The 23,328-nt window shown below is 47.4% G+C and overlaps 1 protein-coding gene across 2 annotated transcripts in view; it reads right to left on the bottom strand.

Moving 5' to 3' along the window:
• FANCM (FA complementation group M) overlaps nt 1-23,328 on the bottom strand; it is a 318,993-nt gene that overhangs the window by 129,644 nt on the left and 166,021 nt on the right. For both annotated transcript variants that reach the window (XM_082275430.1, XM_082275431.1), the window contains exons 5-6: nt 11,921-12,056; nt 5,997-6,125 (exon numbers count right to left, since the gene is read on the bottom strand). In XM_082275430.1, coding sequence (XP_082131556.1) covers nt 5,997-6,125; nt 11,921-12,056 — 265 coding nt within the window. The remainder of the gene's footprint in view (nt 1-5,996; nt 6,126-11,920; nt 12,057-23,328) is intronic.

The raw sequence follows: 23,328 nt of genomic DNA, 5'->3' as shown, positions 1-23,328 counted from the left end.
TAGCTGTCAGGTACACCCTTATTGCCCAAACCACATCCAGCAAAGTTATTTCCTTAGGATGCTCAGGCCTGGGACACAGGAAGGGCAACACAATGTCTTAATTCAAATGAAAAATCAGAGATGCCCCTTGGAAGGAATGACCGACATCGACGAAGAACCACCTTATCCCTATAAACCACCAGGTTAAGCGAACGACAAGACAGCGCCGCCAGCTCTGACACCCTGAGTGCAGTATTAATAGCTACCAAAAGGTCCCCTTCTGGGACAATGTAAGCAGGGGAACCTCCCAAATGTTTCCAAAGGGAGGCTTCTGGAGAACGGACAACACCAAATTGGAGGTCCTACGGCGGCAATGGAGACCGTACTGGAGGAACCAAGGGTCTCATTCCCTGGAGAAAAGTACGCACCAAGGAGTGTGAGGCCAATGAACGCTGAAAGAAAGCCGAAACCTGGCCCTTGATGGTACTCAAGGCCAGGTGCTGCTCAACCTCTCTTCGGAGGAAGGCCCAGATCCAAGTTAACGAAAAGGAGCGAGGGTGAACCCTGAGGGATTCACACCACACAATGTACGTCTTTCAAGTACGATGGTAAATCTTCCTAGAAGTAGATTTTCTAGCTTTTAAGAGTATAGGAATCACGGAGTCAGACAACTCTCGATCCTTCAGCACCTGGTTTTCAAAAGCCAAGCTGTCAAAGCCAGCGACTATGAAGCAGGATAGAAGATTGCCTGAGAAGGAAGTCTCCAAGGAGCATTGGCGACCAGCCGTACCAGATCGGTGTACCAAGATCCGCAAGGCCAGTCTCGAGCCACTAGGATGACCGGAATCCCTTCTGCCTGAATCCGGCACAAGAGTCTCGGCAGAAGCTTGAGAGGAGGAAAAGCATAAATCAGACGATACCAACTCCAAGGATCCACAAATGCGTCTGTGGCGTCGGCTAGAGGATCCTGGGACTGTGCCACAAACTTTTGCACTCTCCTGTTGAGGTGAGAGGCCAAGAGATCCACCTCGGGAGTACCCCACCGGAGACACAACTGATGAAATACCTCTGGATGTGACCATTCCCCTGGTCCAATGCCTGTCGACTGAGGTAATCCGCTTGCCAATTTTCCACCCCTGGAATGTTTACAGCAGAGAGGGTACAAATGAATTGTTCTGACCACCTTAGAATGACGGCTACTTCCCGAGCCGCCAGGACACTTCTTGTGCCCCCTTGGTTATTGACATAGGCCACGGCCGTGGCATTGTTCAATTGAATCCGTAAAGGATACCCCTGGAGACGACATGTCCAAAGATCCAGATACAGTTTGATCGCTCGGAGTTCCAGTACATTGATCAGGAAGCCTGGGCTCTTCCAGAGTCCAAACCCCCCTCTTTGGTGAGGGAGCCTCCCCAACCGGACAAGCTGGCGTTCGTGGTGACGATCGTCCAGTACAGGGGAAGAAACTATTTGCCTGACAAAGTACCAAAGAATGAAGCCACCAAACAAGGAACTCCCTCGTACTCTGGCTCAACAGGATAAGATTGTCTATAGACTGAGGATTCTTGATCCATTTCAAAAGAATCTCTTTTTGCAGAGATCTAGTGTGGAACTGTGCAAACAAAACAACCTGAAAGGTAGACACAATCAGGCCCAGTACCTGCATGAAGACAAAAGAGATGACCCTCTGCTGGAAAGCAGGAGCTGAATTGCCTTCTGCAATTTCTGAAGTTTTCCCAGAAGAGTCCAGAGTCAGACCCAGATAGTCCAGGCTTGTGGACGGAACCAGAACAGACTTTTGGAAAAGATGCAGAATCCACCGGAACGCCCTCAGAGTTTGCAGAGTAATCTCCAAGTTGTCCAACAGAGCATTCCAAGACTATGCTCGCAAAAGCAGACGGTCCAGATACCCCAGTACCGCTATCCCCTGCTGACGCAGCAATGCTAGCATCGGGGCCAACACTTTTGTGAAGACCCGAGGAGCGGAGGCGAGACCAAAGGGTAACACCACAAACTAAGAACGCTCCTTGCCCACTGCAAAGCAGAGGAAGCGCTGATGGCTGACACATATTGGGATGTATAGGTAGGCGTCATTGATGTCGATGGAGGTGAGGAATTCCCCATGATGTAGGGACGCCACCACCATGCGAATGGATTCCATTCAGAACTTCTGTACCCACACAAAGCAGTCTAGCGCCTTGAGGTCCAGAATTGGACACACCTTGCCTTCCTTCCTGGGAACTGTAAACAGGTTTAAGTATAAACCTTGAAAACATTCTGATGTCGGAACCGGGACAATCACCCCTTGAAGTACCAAGTCTTGCACTACCCCAAGAGATCCCCTAAGCGATCTGGGGACAAGTGCAAGTTGGAAGGGAAGAACCTGTCCGGAGGATATGATTGAAACTCAATCTTGTAGCCGGAGAGAATGAATTTGTGGACCCAATTGTCCTGTATCAGAGAGGTCCAGGAAACCATAAACCCACGAAGATGCTCCCCCACCCCAGATATGGGTGAGGGCGCCCCTTCATGCGGAGGTAGCCTTGTCCGCAGATCTGGCAGAACCCGCTTGTGGCTTGCCGTACCAGGTCCTCTTAGAACCCCCAGGGGAGGCTCTGAAGGGCTTAGATCCCTTGTCTTGAGACCCTGAGGGAGGAAAAGGCTTCTTGTGAGCCGAAAAGAAAGGCCCCCCACCTGCCAAACTCCTTACCCTTGGAACCCTGAGGAAGAAAAGTACTCTTTCCCTCTGTGAGGCCTTTGATGTCATCCATCCAAGGAAGCTCCAAACAGGCGATCCCCACTGTTTTGTGACAATATTGTCAAAGAAGGCGGGAAAGGGGAACACCTTCGCTGCTTTGGAGGACCTGTGGGTGCCAAAGGTGACCTGCGCCTCCGATGCTGCTTTAGTCGCATCCTCCATCATTAAGATTTCCCGCCCTGATACAATCAGCGTATCCACTAGCGCCTTTTCATTTGCGGCTAGAGGAGCAGAGCAATCATCCTCACTCTCTGAGCACATGGTTTGCGTGGATGTAGACCCCAGCGGCCAAATCATATTCTGGATCTGATGAGACAGAGGAAGCAGGTGAAAGCAGGGGACACTTTTTGCTAGCCTGTTCACCCAGGACCAAATCTACCTTGGACACCAAGGACTCCAGGACCGCCACCAATGCAGTCAGTTGTTGGGACCCAGAAGGCCAGACTGCCTCAGAGGGGATCAATTGGTGAAATATGCTCCAGGGACTCAATGAATGGAGAGGAGAGCCCACACAAAGTGCAGAACACTGCAAGGGACACCCCACCGTGCTGGCCGCACCACAAGTCCCAGCACAGAGCACTGCTGCAACAGCAGAGAGAGGGAGAGAGGGAGAGAGAGAGAGAGAACCCCACAGACTTACCACCTCCAGTTAGGTACTCACAGTACCGAACTGCACACCATGCGGCGATCAGGAAGAAAAATATCCAGGGATCAGCACTAGAGGTCGAGGAGGGGCTCCCACCGCCAAATCACCGCCCATCGGGCTCCAAAAACATGGCTGCCGCTATTTTCAACGGGAAACCACAAGAAAATGGCCGCCAAGGCTACACAAACATGGCCTGCCGACCAGTAGCATAAAAGGCTACAAGAAAATGGCGGCACCATGTGGCTCCTGGGGGACCCCAGAAGCTCCAAAAAATGATCCCAACAGGAAGGGTGGCTATGGCAGGTGTCCCCACCAGGCCCATCCCCTCCCAAGGTTTGATCATTCGGTCGCTGGTGGTGCGCTCCCCCACCCCCAAAATCGCCAGCTTAACACCCTCGGTTGACCTAAAAATGTATGACCAAATGCGGGGGGTGGGCAGATAGGGGTGCAAAGGCCTGCAGAAGACCACTGAGAAAGGGAGGAGAGAGGGGAGCCCGGGGGTCCTACCATCCAAGGGAGAGGGGGGATAACTACTTACCACACCAGGAACAGGGTGGGCACTGCTCTGGACAGACCAGCGCTCCATCGTTCGTAATGTGGGGGCTGTCCGCCAGGGTGAAACACAGACTCAGGCCGAAGCCAGTTCGCATGCGACGTTTAATTTGCAGGCCAGCCCCCGTTCAGTGGGGCTATGTCGTGGCCGACCTATCGCGGAGCTGTGGTCTGCACACCCTCGCTGTCCAGACTGGAGGGACCCTCTGGAGGGGGATCATGCTCTGCTTCAGTATGTCACAGTACATCTTGGCATTCATGGTTCCCTCAAATAACTGTAGCTCCCCAGTGCCGGCAGCACTCATGCATGCAGCCCCTAGACCATGACACTCCCACCACGCTTGACTGTAGGCAAGACGCACTTGTCTTTGTACACTTCACCTGGTTGCCACCACACATGCTTGACACCATCTGAACCAAATAAGTTTATCTTGGTCTCATCAGACCACAGGACATGGTTCCAGTAATCCATGTCCTTGGTCTGCTTCAGCAAACTGTTTTCTAAAGATAATGCACAAGAAAGCCCTCAGAGGCTTCCTTCTGGGACAACAGCAATGCAGACCAATTTAATGCAGTGTGCAGTGAATGGTCTGAACACTGACAGGCTGACCCCCAACCCTTTAACCTCTGCAGCAATACTGGCAGCACTCATACGTCCATTTCCCAAAGAAAACCTCTGGATACGACGCTGGGCATGTGTACTCTGCTTCTTAGGTCGACCATGGCGAGACCTGTTCTGAGTGGAACCTGTCCTGTTAAACCGCTGTATGGTCTTGGTCACCGTGCTGCAGCTCAGTTTCAGGGTCTTGGTAATCTTCTTACAGCCTAGGCCATCTTTACGTAGAACAACAATTCTTTTTTTCAGATCCTCAGAGAATTCTTTGCCATGAGGAGCCATGTTGAACTTCCAGTGACCAGTATGAGAGAGTGAGAGCGATAACACCAAATTTAACACATCTGCTCCCCATTCACACCTGAGACCTTGTAACACTAATTAGTCACATGACACCGGGGAGGGAAATGGCTAATTGGGCCCAATTTGGAAATTTGGGGTGTACTCACTTTTGTTGCCAGCGTTTTAGACATTAATGGCTGTATGTTGAGTTATTTTGAGGGGACAGCAAATTTGCACTGTTATACAAGCTGTTCACTCACTAATTTATATTGTAGCAAAGTGTAATTTCTTCAGTGCTGCCACATGAAAAGATACAATAAAATATTTACGAAAATGTGAGAGGCGTACTCACCCTTGTGAAATACTATATATATATATATATATACAGATATAGATAGATAGATAGATAGAAGAGAGAGAGAGAGAGAGAGAGAGAGATAGAAGAGAGAGAGAGAGAGAGAGAGAGAGAGAGATCTCCACATACACACACCTCTCAGGGAACAAAACAAAGTAGGCAGCCAATGAAAATTCAGCTGAGCCTGGGATCTGATGAACATATGCCATAATGTTACATGTATGTATATTTTATGTTCACATGCATATTATTACAAACTTACCTCACCATACCATTTGCAGTTTTCCAGCGATGACAGCTCTGAACTCTACATTGTAAGGAGACATCTCAGTCTCCACGTCAGAATTGAGAAAATGGTTAGTGTTCTACGAATGGTGCTGAGCGAGCAACCTGTGTTCACCAAGCTTTAGGGCAGCTAATCTATTATAGATAACAAAAATTACATTTCATATCCTATAAAGTGACTATAATAATTTGGGCTGGTCCTAAACTTACAGGCCACACTGCCTGAACAAGTTTGGGATTATACTTGGGTATTCGAATGTTTACCAATTCTGATGGTGGAAATTTATGCCAAGGGAGCAAATGTACAACTGGATTTACCATCTTGCTCAAAAAATACTTAGTGGATAGAGAAAAGGTAGGACCATCAGGGCCAGTCTTTACAAACACAATGGTATACTGCCATTTAAGTGTACAACCGTCATTGCCGACATTCAGAATGTGCAACGGCACCTTAACAAAACCACTACTGTTAAGCCAAGAATGGTGCCAATATGAATCACAAATGATAGCCTTAAATGTATCTTACCTTTGGACCCATCAATTATTGATCGTAGATAGTAGAATAAAGAGCGTGTTCCCATCTGTAATAAAAGCTCATAGCCATGATATAAGCTTATACAGAGAGCAAAATCTCCTTCCATCACTCCCATCTGTGCTCCCTGCATGAGAAAAATATTCAGTTATTATTGAGTATATACCCATTATCTTCACAATGGAAATGTATAAAAAAAAAAAAAAAATCTTCAAAAGCTGCATTACAGAACTGTCTTTTTGTGGCACAGGAGAATTTGCTAATTTGGCCAGAACTAATAAGATGTGGAGCTGGTGCCCCTGAAGATAAATAATCACTGAAACATCAATCAGAGCATCATCAACAATCGGTGACATGATGGGACCTATATATAGCTATCTGACCCCAGTTTAGACCTGCAATAATAGCATCTGGTAGAGGAAAACCGGAGTTAGACTTACCGGTAACTCTGTTTCCACGCGTCTTCCAGGAGAGCCCATGAGATATAGGCACCTCCTCCAACATGAACAGTAAATGCATCACCAAGTACACTTTAACAGGAAGTCTCTCTGCCAAACTGATCAGTTTTAAACAAGAACTAGAAGGACGAAACCTAAATAAAACATCATAAAACAAGGGTGGGAATCTGGCTGTCCTGGACTCATGGAAACAGAGTTACCGGTAAGTCCAACTCCGTTTTTTCCATTATGTCTTCAAGGACAACCCATGAGATAAGCAAGAACTTACTAGATTAGGGGAGGGTCATTAAAAGCCCAAAGACCTTTACCACCCTCAGGATTTTCATCAATATCATAGATCTGGTGGACCCAGTTATATTAAATTCTCAATAGAGAGAAGAACCAAGGTGGGGACCTGGTTGCAAGAAAACTAAGCCATATCAGTAAATAGGAGCTTAAAGTTACATAAGACTGATTCCAAACAAAAAAAAAAAAAATAATAATATCTGTAATAAAAAAAGAGTCAGCTCTAGTGAGGCCTTGGCCACATAAGGACAGATGAACACCCCAAACCCTGTGTGGCCAAGAAACTGGTTAATTAAAGAACACTGTAGGTGAAGACTTGACAGCAAAGTGGAATAAGACCAGCCCCAACAGACCCTACATGGAATGACTAAGTCCAAACTTATGATGGAGGTATAAAACCACCACTTTATATAGAATATAGGCACAAAAGGCTCTGCTACAAAAGCATACGTCTATTGACTTTCCACCACCTACATCCTTGTACATAAAATGTGACAAGACCCTGTGCCTTGACACATACACTATCCCTTCAGGGATCCATTTTAATCTCCACTGTGTAAGAATAATATTCTATATACAACAACTTTGTTATATGGAGACCACACTACCCCCCAAGCTACTGTGCACCTATTGCCCCCAGCAAAGTCTAAGCTGAAGCGTGTTGGCCCAAAATGCTGACACACTACGGTACGCAAATATCCACTAGAACAAGCCTCTACACGCACCCCTCTTTCTGCAAGTTGGAGCATATGCACGTCTAATTGCACACGTGCGTATTTATTTGCGCTTGCAACCACTACCACCTCACTTATTACAATCATGGCTGAAGATGAGAAGGCGTTGCTGCTGAATATGATTGTCAGAGCCTTATGTAAAGCCACAGAGGCGGCAGGCAACTAAGTTGCTGCCCTTACGATCCGCCTTTGCCAACCACAGCTTTTAGTACCACTTGCATAATTGAAAACATGATGCCATGGTTGGATTTGAACCGATGGCTCTAGTGCTGCAAGGCTGAAGTGCTAAACACAAAGCCACTGTGCTGCCCATGCAAACATACCCCTGCACCAACATTTGTTGTAGCACAAGGACACACACTTCATAAATGCAGCAATATAAACTATCCCACCATCTACACATGAAACCATGGAAGAGGTATAACATTGCATAAGTACAACGCATGACATGCAAAAAGGACTTAGGGTTGTAAAACTAAATTTGCTGCAACATTCCATACTAAGTTACTCACTCAGTTTCTTTACAAGCAGTGTCAGAAGAAAAAAGCCAACTCCACAGAGTGGTGGGTGCTGTGTCCGTCAATGCACATCAGCGAAATGGATTTTACAGTAAGTCAAAAATCCCATTTTCGCTTTCGTTTATTGACAAACACAGCTTCTGATCTTCATGACCATTGGGACGTCACAAAGCAGTGTTAAACGTGAGGGGTGAGAAAAAAGCAGAAACAAATATCCAAGGCTAACCATAACCAACCAGGTACATGGAGCTAAGCCATAAACAAGTGGAGCTCACCTGAAAAAAAAAAAAAAAACAATACACCCTCAAAAAGGAACAGGTCCCCTAAAAAGCAGCCAGCAAAACTTTGCAGCCAAAAGAGACACATTCGCAGATGTCAACACATCCACTTTATAAACATTTTGTAAAAGTGTGCACCAACGATCAGGTGGCCGCCTTACAAACCTGCATCACTGACGCTTGATGACGGAAAGCCCATGAGACACTAAGCACCCTAGTAGAGTGCGCCTAAACAGGGACAAGGAGGAACCCGGGGCCCTGATGCAATTGGCCTGAACCACCATCTGATCCATCTGCAAATGGTCGCAGAAAAAGCAGACAACCCTTTGTGAGGTCCGTTCGTGAGCACAAATAGAGAGCCTGACTTCCTATAAGACTCCATAGCTGCCAGGTACACCCAGGTAAGGAAACACAATGTCTTCATTCAAATGACAGTCAGAGACCACCTTAGGAAAGAATGATGGACAGAGGCAATGGACCACCTTATACATGTGAATCACCATAAGGTGAACAAAAGGATAACACCGCCAATTCTGACACCCTGCATGCACAGGAGCTAGCCACCTTCCGGGGCAGCGCAAGCAGGGAAAACTCCCGAAAATATTCAAAAGGAGGCTTCTGTAGAGCTGAAAGCACCACATTAAGATCCCAGGGTGGCAACGGAGCCCGCATTGAAAGAACTAAATGTCGAACACCCTGAAGAAAAGTACGCACCAGGCAGTGTGAGGCCAAAGCAGGTTGGAAAAAGACCGCCAAAGGCAATACCTGGCTCTTGAAGGTACTCAAGGCCAAATTTCTGTTCAAACCCCCGGTAAAGGAAGGTTAAGATCCAATCCACCGAGAAGGAGCGAGGATTTACACCAAGAGACTCACACCATGCAATGTACGTCTTCCTGGTACAATGGTAGATGTTCCTAGAAGTAGATTTCCTAGCTTTCAACAGCATAGGAATAACCAACTCGGACAAACCTCCATCCTTCAGCACCTGGAGTTCAACAGCCAAGCCGCAAAGCCAGCCACTGTAAAGCAGGATTGAAGATTGGTCCGTGGGACAGCCTATCCTCCCTGAGAGGAAGCCCCCAAGGAGCATCAGGGACCAGCCGTACCCAATCAGCATACCAAGACCGACAAGGTCAGTCTGGATGAAATCCCTTCTGCTTTGATCCTGCGCACGAGTCATGGCAGAAGTTTGAGAGAGGATTGGAACGAATCAGTCAGCCCACCTTAGAATGACGGCTACTTACCCAGCCGCCAGGATACTACTTGTGCCCCCTTGGTGATTGACATAGGCCACGGCCGTGGTATTGTCCAAATGAATTCATACCGGACACCCATAAAGATGAATTGTCCAATGAGCAAGACAAAGGCTGATCGCTCTGAGTTCCAGAACATTAATCAATGTGGACTCAACCAGGGTCCAGACCCCCTAAGCACATCTATCCAGAGGACGCCTCCCCACCCAGACAGGCTGGCATCCGTGGTGACAACAGTCCAGTACAGGGGAGAAAGGATTTTCCCTGTCGAAGTGCCAGAGAACGAAGCCACCTCTAGAGACCATGAATCCTGGTCACATTTCACCAGGGATCTTGTGTGGAGCTGTGGATCTTGTGTGGACACCACCCAGAGGACATCCCTGCCCTAGTCACCAACCCCCAGGGTGGCAGGGAGCCCTGCTCAACCCCCCATTGCGCACTAGGAAAACCCTGTCAGCAGCAACTCCAGCCAGCCCCCCCTTAGGAGCATGTGGAAACAGCCAGCTCATAACCTCCCTTGTCCACCCCAAAACCCTCCAGGAGTAGAGGGGGGACAGCTACTTACCATACCAGGAACAGGGTGGGCATTGCTCAGGACAGACCACTGCTCCATCGTAATGTGGGTACTGTCAGCCAGGAGAAAACGCTGCAAATCCAGCCAAAGTTAGTTTGTGTGCACCCTCACAAGACGTTTAACACACAGGCCAGCCCCTGTCCAGTGGGGCTATATGGCAGCTGACCTAGCATGGAGATGCAGTCTCCATGCACTCGCTGGTCGGACTGGGGGGACACTAAGGATCTAGATTATCCAGTTAGTTGCTCAGTCCGACACTTGATAGCAGATCACACAGGAACAAAATAATAAAAAGAGGGGAAAAAAAGAAAAAAATGCCAGGGCCAGAGATCTCAGCAAGGAACTAGGTCCTTACTCCTGACTAGGCAGAAAAAAAAACTGTGTACCTATAGCTGAGAGTGGGTGTATAGTACCCCCTGGGACTGCCTATAGGCGTAGTCAAGCTTTCTCCTGCCTGAGTTTGCATTATAGAATTCAAAATGCAGTATTACCTCCTCCATCTGTAGCATCCTGACAGCTCGTGCTTGAAGGAAACGCTATTAAAAAGGCACCAGCCAGCCTTTTTCCTTCCCCCTGCGCCAACAATGAGGCTTGGAACCAGAGCCTCTGGCGTCTGGAAATGACTTTACCAATAATGGGATTAATGCCCCTGCATCATCTGGTCAAACAGGAACCCAGATAGGCCACAAACCCAACGCAGCTACTGCGCTAGCCCCCGCCAAAAAGTGCACACACCCAGACTCCTGGACTGAGAACTCACGCTGCCTGTGCCAGTCCCTGTCAAGGGGGTATGATGCTTCCAGAAATGGCCTTCCCTAGGTACAGGAGAAAGGGAACCAAGCTACCTCAATCCTGTACTGAGGAGTGGTCTTGGGGGACAATCTTGCAAAAAATCTTACTAGCTGCTCCCAGTGGAACCAGGTAGATAAAGATGTGGGTGGAAGCAAAGGATAGCCAGAAAAGCAGAGGTCTCCCTCACCCAGGATCCAGGTGATGCATCTCCTCCCGCTGGAGGAAAAAAAAAAAAACTGACCAGTTCGGCAGAGGGACTTCCTTTTAAAGTGTACTTGGCAATGTGTTTCCTGTTCCTGTTGGAGGAGGTGCCTATATCTGATAGGCGGTCCTGGAAGATGATTTGATTTGGGAAATTATTTTTTCACTGACTTCCTTTGCGGCTCTTGGGATTGTCACATGATGTTTCAAGACTGCAAAGGAGATTGATGCTGGATGAAGGAGAGGTGTATCACAATAAACCATGTTCTTTGGGAACAACCACCTTTTACAATGTCAGTAGCAAAATGGCACATTTACTGTCCCTACCATGAAAGGACCACTTAGTCAATGATGCAGAAAGCAATTAGGCCAAAGTATGATGACAGCCAAGCAACTAGCATTTTCAGAAGGGTACCAGTAATAGCAACCTCATTTTCTCTCATGGCAGGTTCGGTCAAACACAACCCTTATGCCCCATACACACGTGCAGATTATCTGCAGACTTTTGTCTGCAGACTTACCTTTTCTATGTAGTGCAAGGGCCTGCCGGATTGCATACAAATTGAAAGTGTTTAGGTTTGACCTCATATTATATGGTTTTGGTAAGTCTGCAGACAAATGTCTGCAGATAATCTGCACGTGTGTATGGGGCATTAGAGTTAATGTAGACTGACGTTTGCAGGTGTCAAGGCCTGTCACCTCAAATCTGCTTCTTTTTCAAAAGAGCCAGGGGCAATCAGAATTTAGATGCACCACATGTGGCAGTCCAGAGCAGCCCTGTACATAAATTTGGTGGTCGGTCTGCACAAGATGATTTAAGAACACTTGCCACAATATTGGAAGGTGGGTTCTTCCGGAACTGATCTCGAAACAGAATGATCTGATATTTTGTTAGGCTGGGGATCTCTCTCCGTGTAAACACGTTATTCTGTATCAGACGACCCGCAAACGTTTCTAGAACCTGGAGAAAAAAACAAAAACTATATCAACAAGTTTGCAAATTACTAATAAAAAATAAAATTACATGTGGACAACCAAAAATTTACTTTTTCGGCTATGATTTTATTACATTACTCCCAACAAAAATACAAACTTAAAATGGATAGACAAAACACAACACGAAATATAAATGAACGCCAAGAGTTCGCCATCTAAGCTTTCATGGCACTTCGATAAATAATCGCAAACTTCCATAGCTACTCGTGTCATCAAGATCATGCAATCTGCAGTCACATATACAGCAGATCCACGGGATTCAATTACAGTTACAAAGCTGTTGGTGTCCCATGCCAAAACATTACGTGGAGAAGTATGGTTTAAAATAAAACTGTCCCAAACTGCCGTAGGACTCCTCATCAGGGTTCTTACGTTACCGTTAAAGAATACAAAAAAAAGATTGGTTCATCCCATGCCAAATTATGTGAATCAAAAATGCAACCTTGGCAAACTGAGTACATCAAGAAAAAACATCAATCAAGAAGGTAACCATCGGGGGGGCGTGGCCGAGCAGGGCATGTGAGCGGACGCACATCACGGAGCTCCCGCACATTACCCTGTAACTGATCCTTCCTCCGGTTACTGACCCGCCGATACCTGACGCAGCTCTTTTCCTTTCCTCCCGGGGATACGCCCGATATGATCCGCACACCAATCCGAGCCATGATGACCCGGAAAAGCCGGGAAGACAGTGCGGCCCAGGAGGCCCAACATGACACCGCGGCCGTGCTGAAGGGGCTGCCGCGCACCACAGACAAGGGGAAGGACCAGGGCGGTAAGACGGGCAAGGCCCGCAAGGAGGGCACCAAAGATATGCTGTATTATGCACAGTAGCTCACGTATGTCCAGGTGACCTGTGCCCATAATGGAGGGGAGGAGGGAAGCTCTGCAGTGCCACAAATGGAGGCAGGCCTGGATGCTGACCCTGCTTCTAATGCACCCCCTGACGGCATGGACCTGAGGGTTGAAGGGGGCACGTTGGAAGGGGACCCCCAGCCCACCCTGGGCCAGATACTGGCAGCGGTGCAGCAATGCACGGCCTCGGTTAACACAGTGAGGGATCGGCTGGGGGGGCTCACTGAGGAAGTTTCCATGTTGCGCCATGACCTTCAAAAAATGCGGCGCATCAGTGAGGTGGAAGGTAGGCTGCCCTCTATTATTACTGAGGCCCGTGCGACCACATCCCTTGCCAGGGCCATTCAGGACAAAACTGATGACATTGAAAACCGCCTCAGGCGCAATAATATCAGAATTGTAGGGCTTCCTGAGAAGGTGGAGGGTTGGGACCCCACAGAGTTCATTGAGAACTGGCTCCTGGAGACCTTTGGCAGGGAAGCCTTTTCCCCTTTATTTGCTGTGGAGCGGGCTCATTGCACTCCCACGCAGGCAATTCCTGGCAATGCGCCCAGCCCTGTATTGGCACATCTGTTGCATTACCGAGACCGTGAAAAGGCCCTGCGGCTGGCTAGGGAAAAGGCTGTACTCAAGTATAATGGGGTTCGGATGTCTATCTATCCGGACTTCTCGGCGGAGGTGCAGAAGAAACGGGCCAAGTTCCAGATCATCAAACAGCGCCTGCAGAGGGTGCAACTGCCGTATGCCATGCTTTACCCTGCACGCCTGCGGGTTACTGCACGGGGTCGAACCCACTTCTTCAATACTGCTGGTGAGGCTGCGGAATGGCTGGATGTCAATGAACCGTCCATGAGGGTGCGTCAGCGTGAGGTGGCTGACCCCTGAGGATTTCATCTGTTGCTAACCAGGAGCAAGATGTCTGTTTGGCTATTTACCTGCATGCCCTCATATCAGGGGTGTCCTTATTTGCCTTACCGGAGGCCTTTACCGTTTGCCTATTTAGGCAGGATGGCTCTAATTAGAATGCGATGGAGATATCTACATGTGCTTTGCAGCACCTAGTGTGTTGCCTGAAGGAGTACACCCACAACTTGACTGAATCGTGGATGACTCTTGTGCCACGTTGGCACTGTGTTGTTTTTCCTTTGATTTATCCCTATTTGGCCCCGGATGCCCGGATTCCGGGACTTTTTGTTTTGCCCCTTTTTTTCACACAGGCTTTGCTACACCTTTTGCTGATCGCATCTCCCAGAGGAGGACAGATTCATGATATGATGGTGGTCCAGGGTGCTCTGTCCCTTTGCGCCCCTGCGGGTTGCTTTTTTGTTTTCCTTACCCTGTATATGATTATGCACAGTGTGGACTATGTCTAATGTACCTTTGGTTTCATGGAATGTCCGGGGGTTGGGGGATCCCTTGAAAAGGGCTATGGTGAACTCTGTCCTGCGCAGGTACCACCCGGCAATTATCGGTCTTCAGGAGACGCATCTCACTGCAGACACGATCGGCTGTGTTCGGTATACCTGGGCACGACAGATTTATCACTCCACGCATACCTCCTTTTTTAGGGGGGTGTGTGTCCTGGTCCATAAGTCTGTTGATTACCAGGAACTGTGTCAAAACTGTGTGATCCGGAAAGGTAGATTTAAATTCCTGCATTGCACCCTGTATTCACGTATATGTGTGCTAGCTATGGTATATCTCCCACCTCCCTTCTCACTCCATGTGTTGAGGGAGCTGGTGAAGTTCACGTTAGACAAATCTCACGCATTGCTGTATGTTCTGGGGGACTTCAATGGGGCGCTGGACCCCACCAAGGATAGACACCCGCCTCCTAGTGTAGGGCCGGGCGCTCATGGCACCCCGCTGGCCCGTTTTCTGAGTGAAATGTCTTGGGTGGACGTATGGCAGATCCGGCACCCTGTTGCAACCTAATTCTCTTGTTATTCGAAGACTTGTTATTCGAAGACACATGGGTCTTTGTCTCGCATAGACCTGTGTGTCGGTACCCCCAATCACTAGAGACTGTCTCTAAGATTCAGTATGCCCCTCGGGATGTCTCTGACCACTCCCCTCTGGTATGTTGGATTGAACTGCGACCTAAGTCATCCCTGCCCAAAGCCCCCTTGGCGTCTTAATGCATACTGGTTAAAACTTTACCCCCCCTGATAGCAACCTACCTAGAGCCATGACCCATTTCTTTCTAGATAATGACATATATCCAGATAGTCCACTACAATGGGGTGCGTTTAAGTGTTATCTGCGGGGGTATTCATTGATACTATTAACAAGGTTAAGACTTCTACCCGGGAGTGGGAGGCCCACCTGACTACGCACAAGGAGGAGTATGTTGGCCAACCCACTTAGGCGTCCAAGGCTGCATGGCTGTCAGCACAGGATGCGTTGACAAGCTTGGTCTCGTCCAGGGCGGAACGCAAGCGGTTCTTTTCTAAAGTTACCTTTTATGAGGAGGGGGGAACAGACTGGCAGTCTCTTGGCGAAACTTGTAAACGTGCGCCCTGCGGCTCCTGCCCCCCGGGCAGCCTCGCCAACTCTTCGGAGCTATTTATGGCGGAGTTGGTTTGCTTTTATACCGAGCTATACTCCTCCAGAGCTGCCTATGGCACTTCGGAGCTGGCTGAGTACCTACAAGGGGTGGATCTCCCCACTTTGTCGGCCACGCATAGGGCTAAATTGGATGCTCCCATTACCCTGGAGGAGCTACGGGAGGCGGCCAGCTCTTTTCCTACCTTTAAGGCCCCAGGAGACGATGGGTTACCTATGGAAGTATATCAGACCTTCCCTGACACCTTATTGCCACGACTGCTGCAGGTCTTTAATGAGGCTCTTCGCTGTGGTGATTTGCCTCCATCTATGTCTGGGGCCAGTATCATTCGGCTTCTGAAGCCAGATAAACCCCCACTGGACCCTAACTCCTATAGACCGATTTCCCTATTACAATCCGACATTAAAATCCTGGCCAAAGTTCTTGCTCGTTGGCTGAACATGGTGGTCGCTACCATTGTCCACGATGACCAAGAAGGGTTCATGCCCAACAAATCCACAGCTGTCAATCTCCGCAGATTGTATGTTAATATGCAGACTAGAGCGGACAACGTGGGCTCTAGAGCCCTCTTGTTCCTCGACGCTAACAAAGCTTTTGATAGTGTGGAATGGGAATATCTCTGGGCGGTGTTAGAGAAATTTGGCTTTTGTCCCACATTTATAGCCTGGGTTCGCCTCCTTTACCAGGCACCGCGGGCGGTGATTCGGGAGGGAGTCAGGCAGTCAGTACCATTTCATCTGGAGAGGGGGACTAGGCAGGGTTGCCCTTTGTCCCCTCTACTGTTCGCCCTGGCCATAGAGCCCCTGGCGGCACAGATTAGGGCCAGTGCCTCGGTGGTGGGCTTTCAGTATGGGACCTAGCATGAAAAGATGTTATTGTATGCGGATGACATGCTGCTGCTCCTGGGGGACACGGGACCCTCTTTACGAGCTGTGATGCATATCATTACCGTTTTGGTGGCTTCTCTGGGCTTACCATCAACTGGTGTAAGTCGGCCTTGTTGCCACTGGACCAGGGGCTGGATCCCCAGTTGGCCACATTTTGCCCGGTGCAGCAATTCAAATACCTAGGTGTAGTGATCTCGGCTACCATTACAGACTATTGTCGCTTGGAAATATTCCCACTCCTGACGGGATTTAGAGACAAGATGGCTATCTGGTCTAAATTATGGCTCTCGGTGGCTGGGCGGGCTAATTTGGTGAAAATGATCTTAATGCCACAACTCCTGTATTTTCTCCATAATACTCTGGTGGTCATCCCGCTGAAACAATTTCGGCTGGTGAACTCCATCTTCCGCTCCTTGCTGTGGCGGTCGGGTGTTGCTAGAATTCGGTTGGAACTATTGTATAGGCCCAAGGATAGGGGAGGGCTTGCCTTTCCTAATCCTTGGATCTACTATTTGGCGGCACAGATGCAGCACCTACTAGGGGCCCTCAGGGTAAGGGACCGGGTAACCGGGGATTCTACACTTGGGGTCATGCTTCATGAGGTTGCTGCGGACACTGTCCCTGGGGCCTTGGAGTCGCAGGTGTTTCTGAAGTCCAACAAAATGTTTCCCACTTATAGATTAATGCATAAAATTTGGGCTAAGGTGAAGCAGCTACAGGGGGTTACTGGCTTTACAGACTACAGTCCGCTCTGGGATAATTGAACTTATCCGGAGTTGGCTAAGTTGCAATGTGCGGCTCGGTGGAAAGTGAGGGGGGTTACTCGCCTTAGACAGGTTCTTGACCGTGGCCGCCTGCTGGACTTCGACTAGCTCCGTGCCAGGTATAACCTACCCCCGGGCATGTTCTTTTCCTAAATGCAGTTGAGACATGCAGTCCGGGCCCAGCCCTCTTTGCTGTGCCCGGAACTGTCCCAGACTCCGGTCTTCGATATGATGAAATGCTATGATTCGACTAAAGGGTTAATTTATGAGTGCTATTCCATGCTACTAAGTGACTATTTAGATAAATTTCCTAGCCCGGCTAAAAATTTACTGGGAGATGGATGTTGGGGTCCTTACCAACGATCTTTAAGCATTGCGCAACAGATCTCGCAACTGTACATACTCCTCAGGGTGCACCGCACCCCCCTCCGACTTCATAGGATGGGTCTCAGGACAGACTCCTTGTGTACCAGGTGTAGTAGGGATTGCGGGGACCTCATTCACCTCCTATGGCGTTGCTCCACAAGTACTGGACGGCGGTGGTCCGGACCGTTAATGCTGCATTTCTCCTGTCCCTACCGGTAGATCTGAAGCCGTGCCTTCTTGGTATGGTGGAGGAATATTCGCCAGACGTCAACGTTCGGTTGGCAATGTCTAGGGCACCGTTTCAGGCCCGGAAGCTTATTCTTCAGCACTGGACGTCCCCGTCCCCTCCCACGCTGGAGATGTGGGTGCACGCCATGGGGGTTACTCTACGCTGTAAACGCATGATATATCAACATAGAGGTGCACTGATAAGATATGAAAAAATATAGGGTGGATGGCTGGCACAGCCGGGCTTGGCCCCCGCAGACTTGATTCTCGACCGTCTTACAGTAATGCCCTGCCTTTGTCTGTGCGGGGGGAGCGGGATTGCATAGTATGCCATGGGGATATAACGAGGTGACTGAATGTATTTTGCTGGGGATGTGTTCTTTTGGGAATTACTTATACTATTTTCTTTTCAATGATTTTTATTGAAAGTTTTCAGCATACAAACGTGTGTTATAACAAAATTGCAATAATTGAAAACGGTACGTAACAGTATAACAGTCCCAGTGGTCAGGTAGTACAGTCCGGGATAGACAAGCATAAAAATACAGTAGGAAACTTGTTATTTCCCAGGAGGGAGACCTTGCGAAGTGAGGGCTCGAGGACTCCCACACACGTGGAGATATAGACGTCCCTCCGCAATGCGTCAGAACTCTAGTAACAAACAACATCAGCCATCGCTAATTGATAAACATATAGGCTACTGCTAGATAGCTGGGCTGAAACCAACCTAGAAGATTAAACCACAGCCGATGACCACCGAGAAATCCTCGTCAAAAAAAATAAAAGAAAAAGGCTGCTGAGAGACAAATATAACGGATAAAGGAAATGGAGAAGAAAGAAGAAATGGAAAGAAAAGGCAAGAGAAAGAGGAAGAAATGGACCCAACCCCGCCCACCGGACCCCCACCTCCAGACCCAAGCGGTCTGCTCATTCGTTCCCATACTTATACTATTTGTCTATTCTCTCTTTGCAAGGGAGTAGGTTTTGTGAAGCCTGCAAGTTGTTTTATTTAATAAACTTTGTTTCTGATTTAAAAAAAGAAGGTAACCATCAATGAACTTCATGTGAAATTCAATAGATTCTGAGATACTTGCAGCTTAATATATTTTCAAATCTTAATTTGTTTTCCAAAGAGTCAAGCCAGGTCCCAACTAAATCTGCCCTCAAGCCACCCTGTTGGTATTTTAAATTTGACAGGCAACCTTATCAGCAGAAAACTGGGATTTACATTTTAGATGTTTACCTTTAGATACCTATTTATATTGATCATTTTGACCTGTATTTTTTACTGTTTTTTTTTTTTAATTGCCCAAGTTGGTGACAAATTAACTTCAATTGGAAATCTTGGCATTGGGACACATACCGAACACAAGCTCTTTTATGCATGCAACAATCATCTTCACCTAGCCCTGTAATACACATTCCCTTGCCGTACAGCATGTCCTGTGCCCGGACAATAATTCAGCAAGGTGATGATGCCTATTCATTGTCCACAGAGCAGAATGCAGGCAGAGAGATAAGCTGAACCAGGAAACAGGAGTCTCACCTGCCTTTCTTTGCCCTACAAAGGGGACATTTTTTGAATTATGTGATTACCAGAATTTTTAGTTCTTGGTTAGTGTACTATTTGACACCAGGAAGCACTAGCAATATTAGCCATTAAAAAAAAAATAACTGTTTCAGTGACAAATTGGTTGTCAAAGTTGGTAAGAACTCTAAAAATATTGATCTATTGGTTAGAATTTACATGTACTGATGAATATACACAACTCTTTTCTGTCTGAAGACCTTGTCACACCAGGTATACATGTACTGAATTTAGGGTTCTGCATTCTGAAAGGTTTATTGGCACTGCCCTTTTTTGGTCTGAGAAGGGGGGGGGCTTCCCACCTGGCAGATTCCCAAAGGTTTCTCAATCCCTCTTCTGTCTTTCTGTGCAGGGTTTGGCCCCACCCTTGTTAAGCAATGGCTACCACCTTATTAGATATCTTCTCTTGGTTATTCCTGTGGTTAAGCTTACCTTTGTCCTTTATTCTCCTGGCCTTATGAATATCGGGTGTCCTGTTTACATGTATTTTGTATTCACGATTATTATATTGTAATCGCTCTACACATTTTTACACTTTCCTATACAGTACTGTGGAAGGGAGTCATTTTATTTAAAATGCTGGGGAACTTAATTTTAATTAGTTTTTCTGCTTAGAATCCTATGCAAATGTCCTGCTTATAATCTAATGCAAATTACCAGTTTAGGATTTATGTGCATTGCATCTGTTCCTTTGCTCCTAATTTTGGCAAAGTGAAATTTCAAAATAAAACAAGCAATTGTTGGTGTTCCACTATAGGCCTCTGCAATGTCCCAAAAATGGGACCACAAAAATAGATTCCTGGAAGAGCATAGCTCAATGACTAAAAGATTTAGTCAGTGAAAGTGACCGTTGGACAGTTGAATACCAGAAACCAAAAAATGCGGGGTGACAAACCGTAGTTCGACACTCCCACCGAGAGACCAACTAAGGGCACTACAAACAAATTAAAAAAAAAAATAATTTTATTAGGCACGTATGCCTGTGTGAATTCAGAAAGGACTCAGGGTGACATAAAGGACACTACACGATATCATGTTAAAATACAAAATTTTAAATAACACACAGCACATATATGAAGTGGACTCCGGTCTAAAACCTCCACTCATTGATCACCGTCAATTAGCAACAGAGGTGGCTCAAAACATTGTAATAGTATGTATAATGAGCACTATCCTCTGCCTGATGACTCAATGTGCGGGCGGTATAGATTCACATCACCAGACATGTACCAACACTAGTGTAGGTCGGTAACCTTGCCTAGTGATGTGAGAGGACCTCACAATTGGTGCGCTGAGTTCAAAACCCCAGGGTGTACCCACTTTGATGTATGTCCAGACAGCCTGTGGATAATAGACCATGAATGGCCTCAATGAAGTGGAAGGACAGTGGTTAAGTCCAAGGTGGCATAACCCTATATTAGATAGGGATAGGGAACAGGTTGGTGACCCAAAGATGGTCTGTAAATAGACACTCCTTCAATAGGGCTATAGGTCACAATGGGAAGATGACACAGATCGTGAGTCCAATATCTGGATCAAGTGGATGAAATAACACTATATAAATAGTATATCCGCTGAGTATATGGTAAATTAAACTCCAATAATGTGAATAGAGCCTCCCATGTTGCGGTTTACCTGTGTCGGTTCACCATGGTAGAGATTGAGTCCAGGGAAGAGCCCGGGGTTGGAGCTGCGGAGGTCCAGGGCTCGGTCCGTTGCCCGGGTAGTGTAAGCCGTCCGGTACGGAGTCTTGCTGATGCGGCGTTCAGACCCTGCGTTGAGCTACCTCGGCGTTGGAGCATGTACTTCCAGGTCAAAGTTGAGCGGCCAACGTCACATCCGGTGAGCCGGTCCGCCGGGTGCGAGCAGGGGAACAGCCTTAGAGCAATCACAGTTGACAGTCACGGACACTCGGGCATGGAAGGGCACAATGTGCTGTGTGCCAAAACGCCAAACGCTGACGCGTTTCACCGACAGGCACGTCGGTTTCCTCAGAGCTGGTGTGGATCCCGGTGGCGCCATGTTATATAGTCCCAATGATTGGTTGCAGTCACTTAACCAATTCGGGTACCGATGTATGCATTAAACTCATTTTTAGGGAATGCCCATTATGTTTCTTCCCCTTTACAATGGATATTGCTGCACCATCATGACAAATGGGTATATTGATATATATATATATATATATACACAGCGCCATCAAGTCCGCCGGCGTTGTAGCTATCACCCAGTATGGCAATGAATATATACAATAACTGTCCACAGGGACTGAAACGAATGTCCTTTTACCACTGTGGATATATTGCCAATGCTGTGGGGCGGCTACCTCATTAACAGAATTGAAGTAAAAGCACTACATTTATGACCAAACTATAATGCAAAACACACACTGAAACAAATATATAAATATCTGTACATTGCTGTCCACATTGGGACCGGATATTGTTAGACTATGAACTCGCAACCATTAATTCCCTTAAACAGACAGGTAAATATCGATATCAAGTTGGAGCTTAGGGAACAGACCCTCTATTACTATAGACAGAGCATGTCTGTCCCCATACTAAGAGACCAGTGGAATTGAGAGGGAGGATAACCTAAGGTTCCACCAACATATAGTGCCGGAGGTCCCAAGGTAACTGAGGTTATCCTTAAAATAAGGGGATAGAAAAATGACTACATCACAAGGCTCAGATATCAGTCTAAGAAAGTGGGTTAATATCTCCAAGGCCCCTGGATGAACGGTAAGGTGTCATAAATGGTATACAGACAAATGGCCAACTGAAGAGTTCTCCTAGACTGAAAAGCAACAGAGCAAGACCATATCCTCATACCACCCATTAGAGCGACCACGACGTCAGGGGGGTAAGATTATGAATTTAGAAAAGGCTGTAGATTGAACTCGACATTTAATCCCCGGGGTGTAAGGGACCCCATTTTGTATATCCACATCTTTTCCTTCTGTAGAAGGACATTGTCGAAATCCCCTCTTCTCGCTGGTAATTTTAATGCATAAATACCTCTTACCCTGAGGCCCTCTGGATTGGCGTCGTGGTGCTCAAGGAAGTGGAGGGGTATGGTCTTGTTGTCTACCTTTTTCCTAATGTCTGTGATGTGTTCAGAGATACGTATCTTCAGTTGGCGTTTTGTTTTGCCAATGTATGATTTATTGCAGGGGCAAATTAGTTGGTATATTACGCGCTCGGTCTGACAGTTGATAAAACTGAAAATGAAGAATTCCTTTTGTCCATCACAGCTGAAAAAGGTTTTTGATTTAACCACCAATTTACAAATGTTACATCTCCCAAGGGAACATCCCTTTCAGTCGAGGCAGGGACGTTAGCCAATTGTCGCCACCTCTAGAGCGAGTAAATTCTGAGTGACAAAGATTGTCCTTCAGATTTTTTGCTCGTTTGGCAGTCAATAGGGGTCGTGGACCCACAATTCGCTCTATAAGTGGCGACACTGTCAACACCTGCCAGCGCTTGGACAAGACCTCTCTCACCTGTTCCCACTGGGTGCCGTAAGGTGTAATGATTCGCGGATGAGCCATTTCCTTAGATCCTGAACTTACTACCGTGTCATCCCGACCACCCAAAAGGGTTGTTCTAGGTTTAAATGCCACTTTCCTGCATGCCCTTCTGATAGTTTTATGTGTATACCCCCTCTCTCGGAAACGTTTATGTAGTTGTTTGGCCTCTGTCTGGTAGTCTGCCGGGTCTGAGCAGTTTCTCTTTAACCGGAGAAACTGCCCTACAGGTATGCGCTCTATGAGGGGTCTAGGGTGATGACTATTTGCTGCCAATAGTGTATTGGCAGCCATATCTTTACGATATGTTGTAGTTTTTAATTTTCCATCCTCAATAGAGATCAGCAGATCTAGAAAAGGTAAATGGTTTGGGGTCACAGTATATGTGAGTTTGATGTTATGGTTGTTCTCATTTAGTTCGTGAATGAATTGATCCAGTTCAGAGGGGGTACCG

This window comes from Pelophylax lessonae, assembly GCF_965119305.1.
Source record: "Pelophylax lessonae genome assembly, chromosome: 13".
Lineage (NCBI taxonomy): Eukaryota > Metazoa > Chordata > Amphibia > Anura > Ranidae > Pelophylax > Pelophylax lessonae.
Note: the sequence above shows the minus strand (reverse complement) of the source record. Positions and strands in the feature narration are given on the sequence as shown.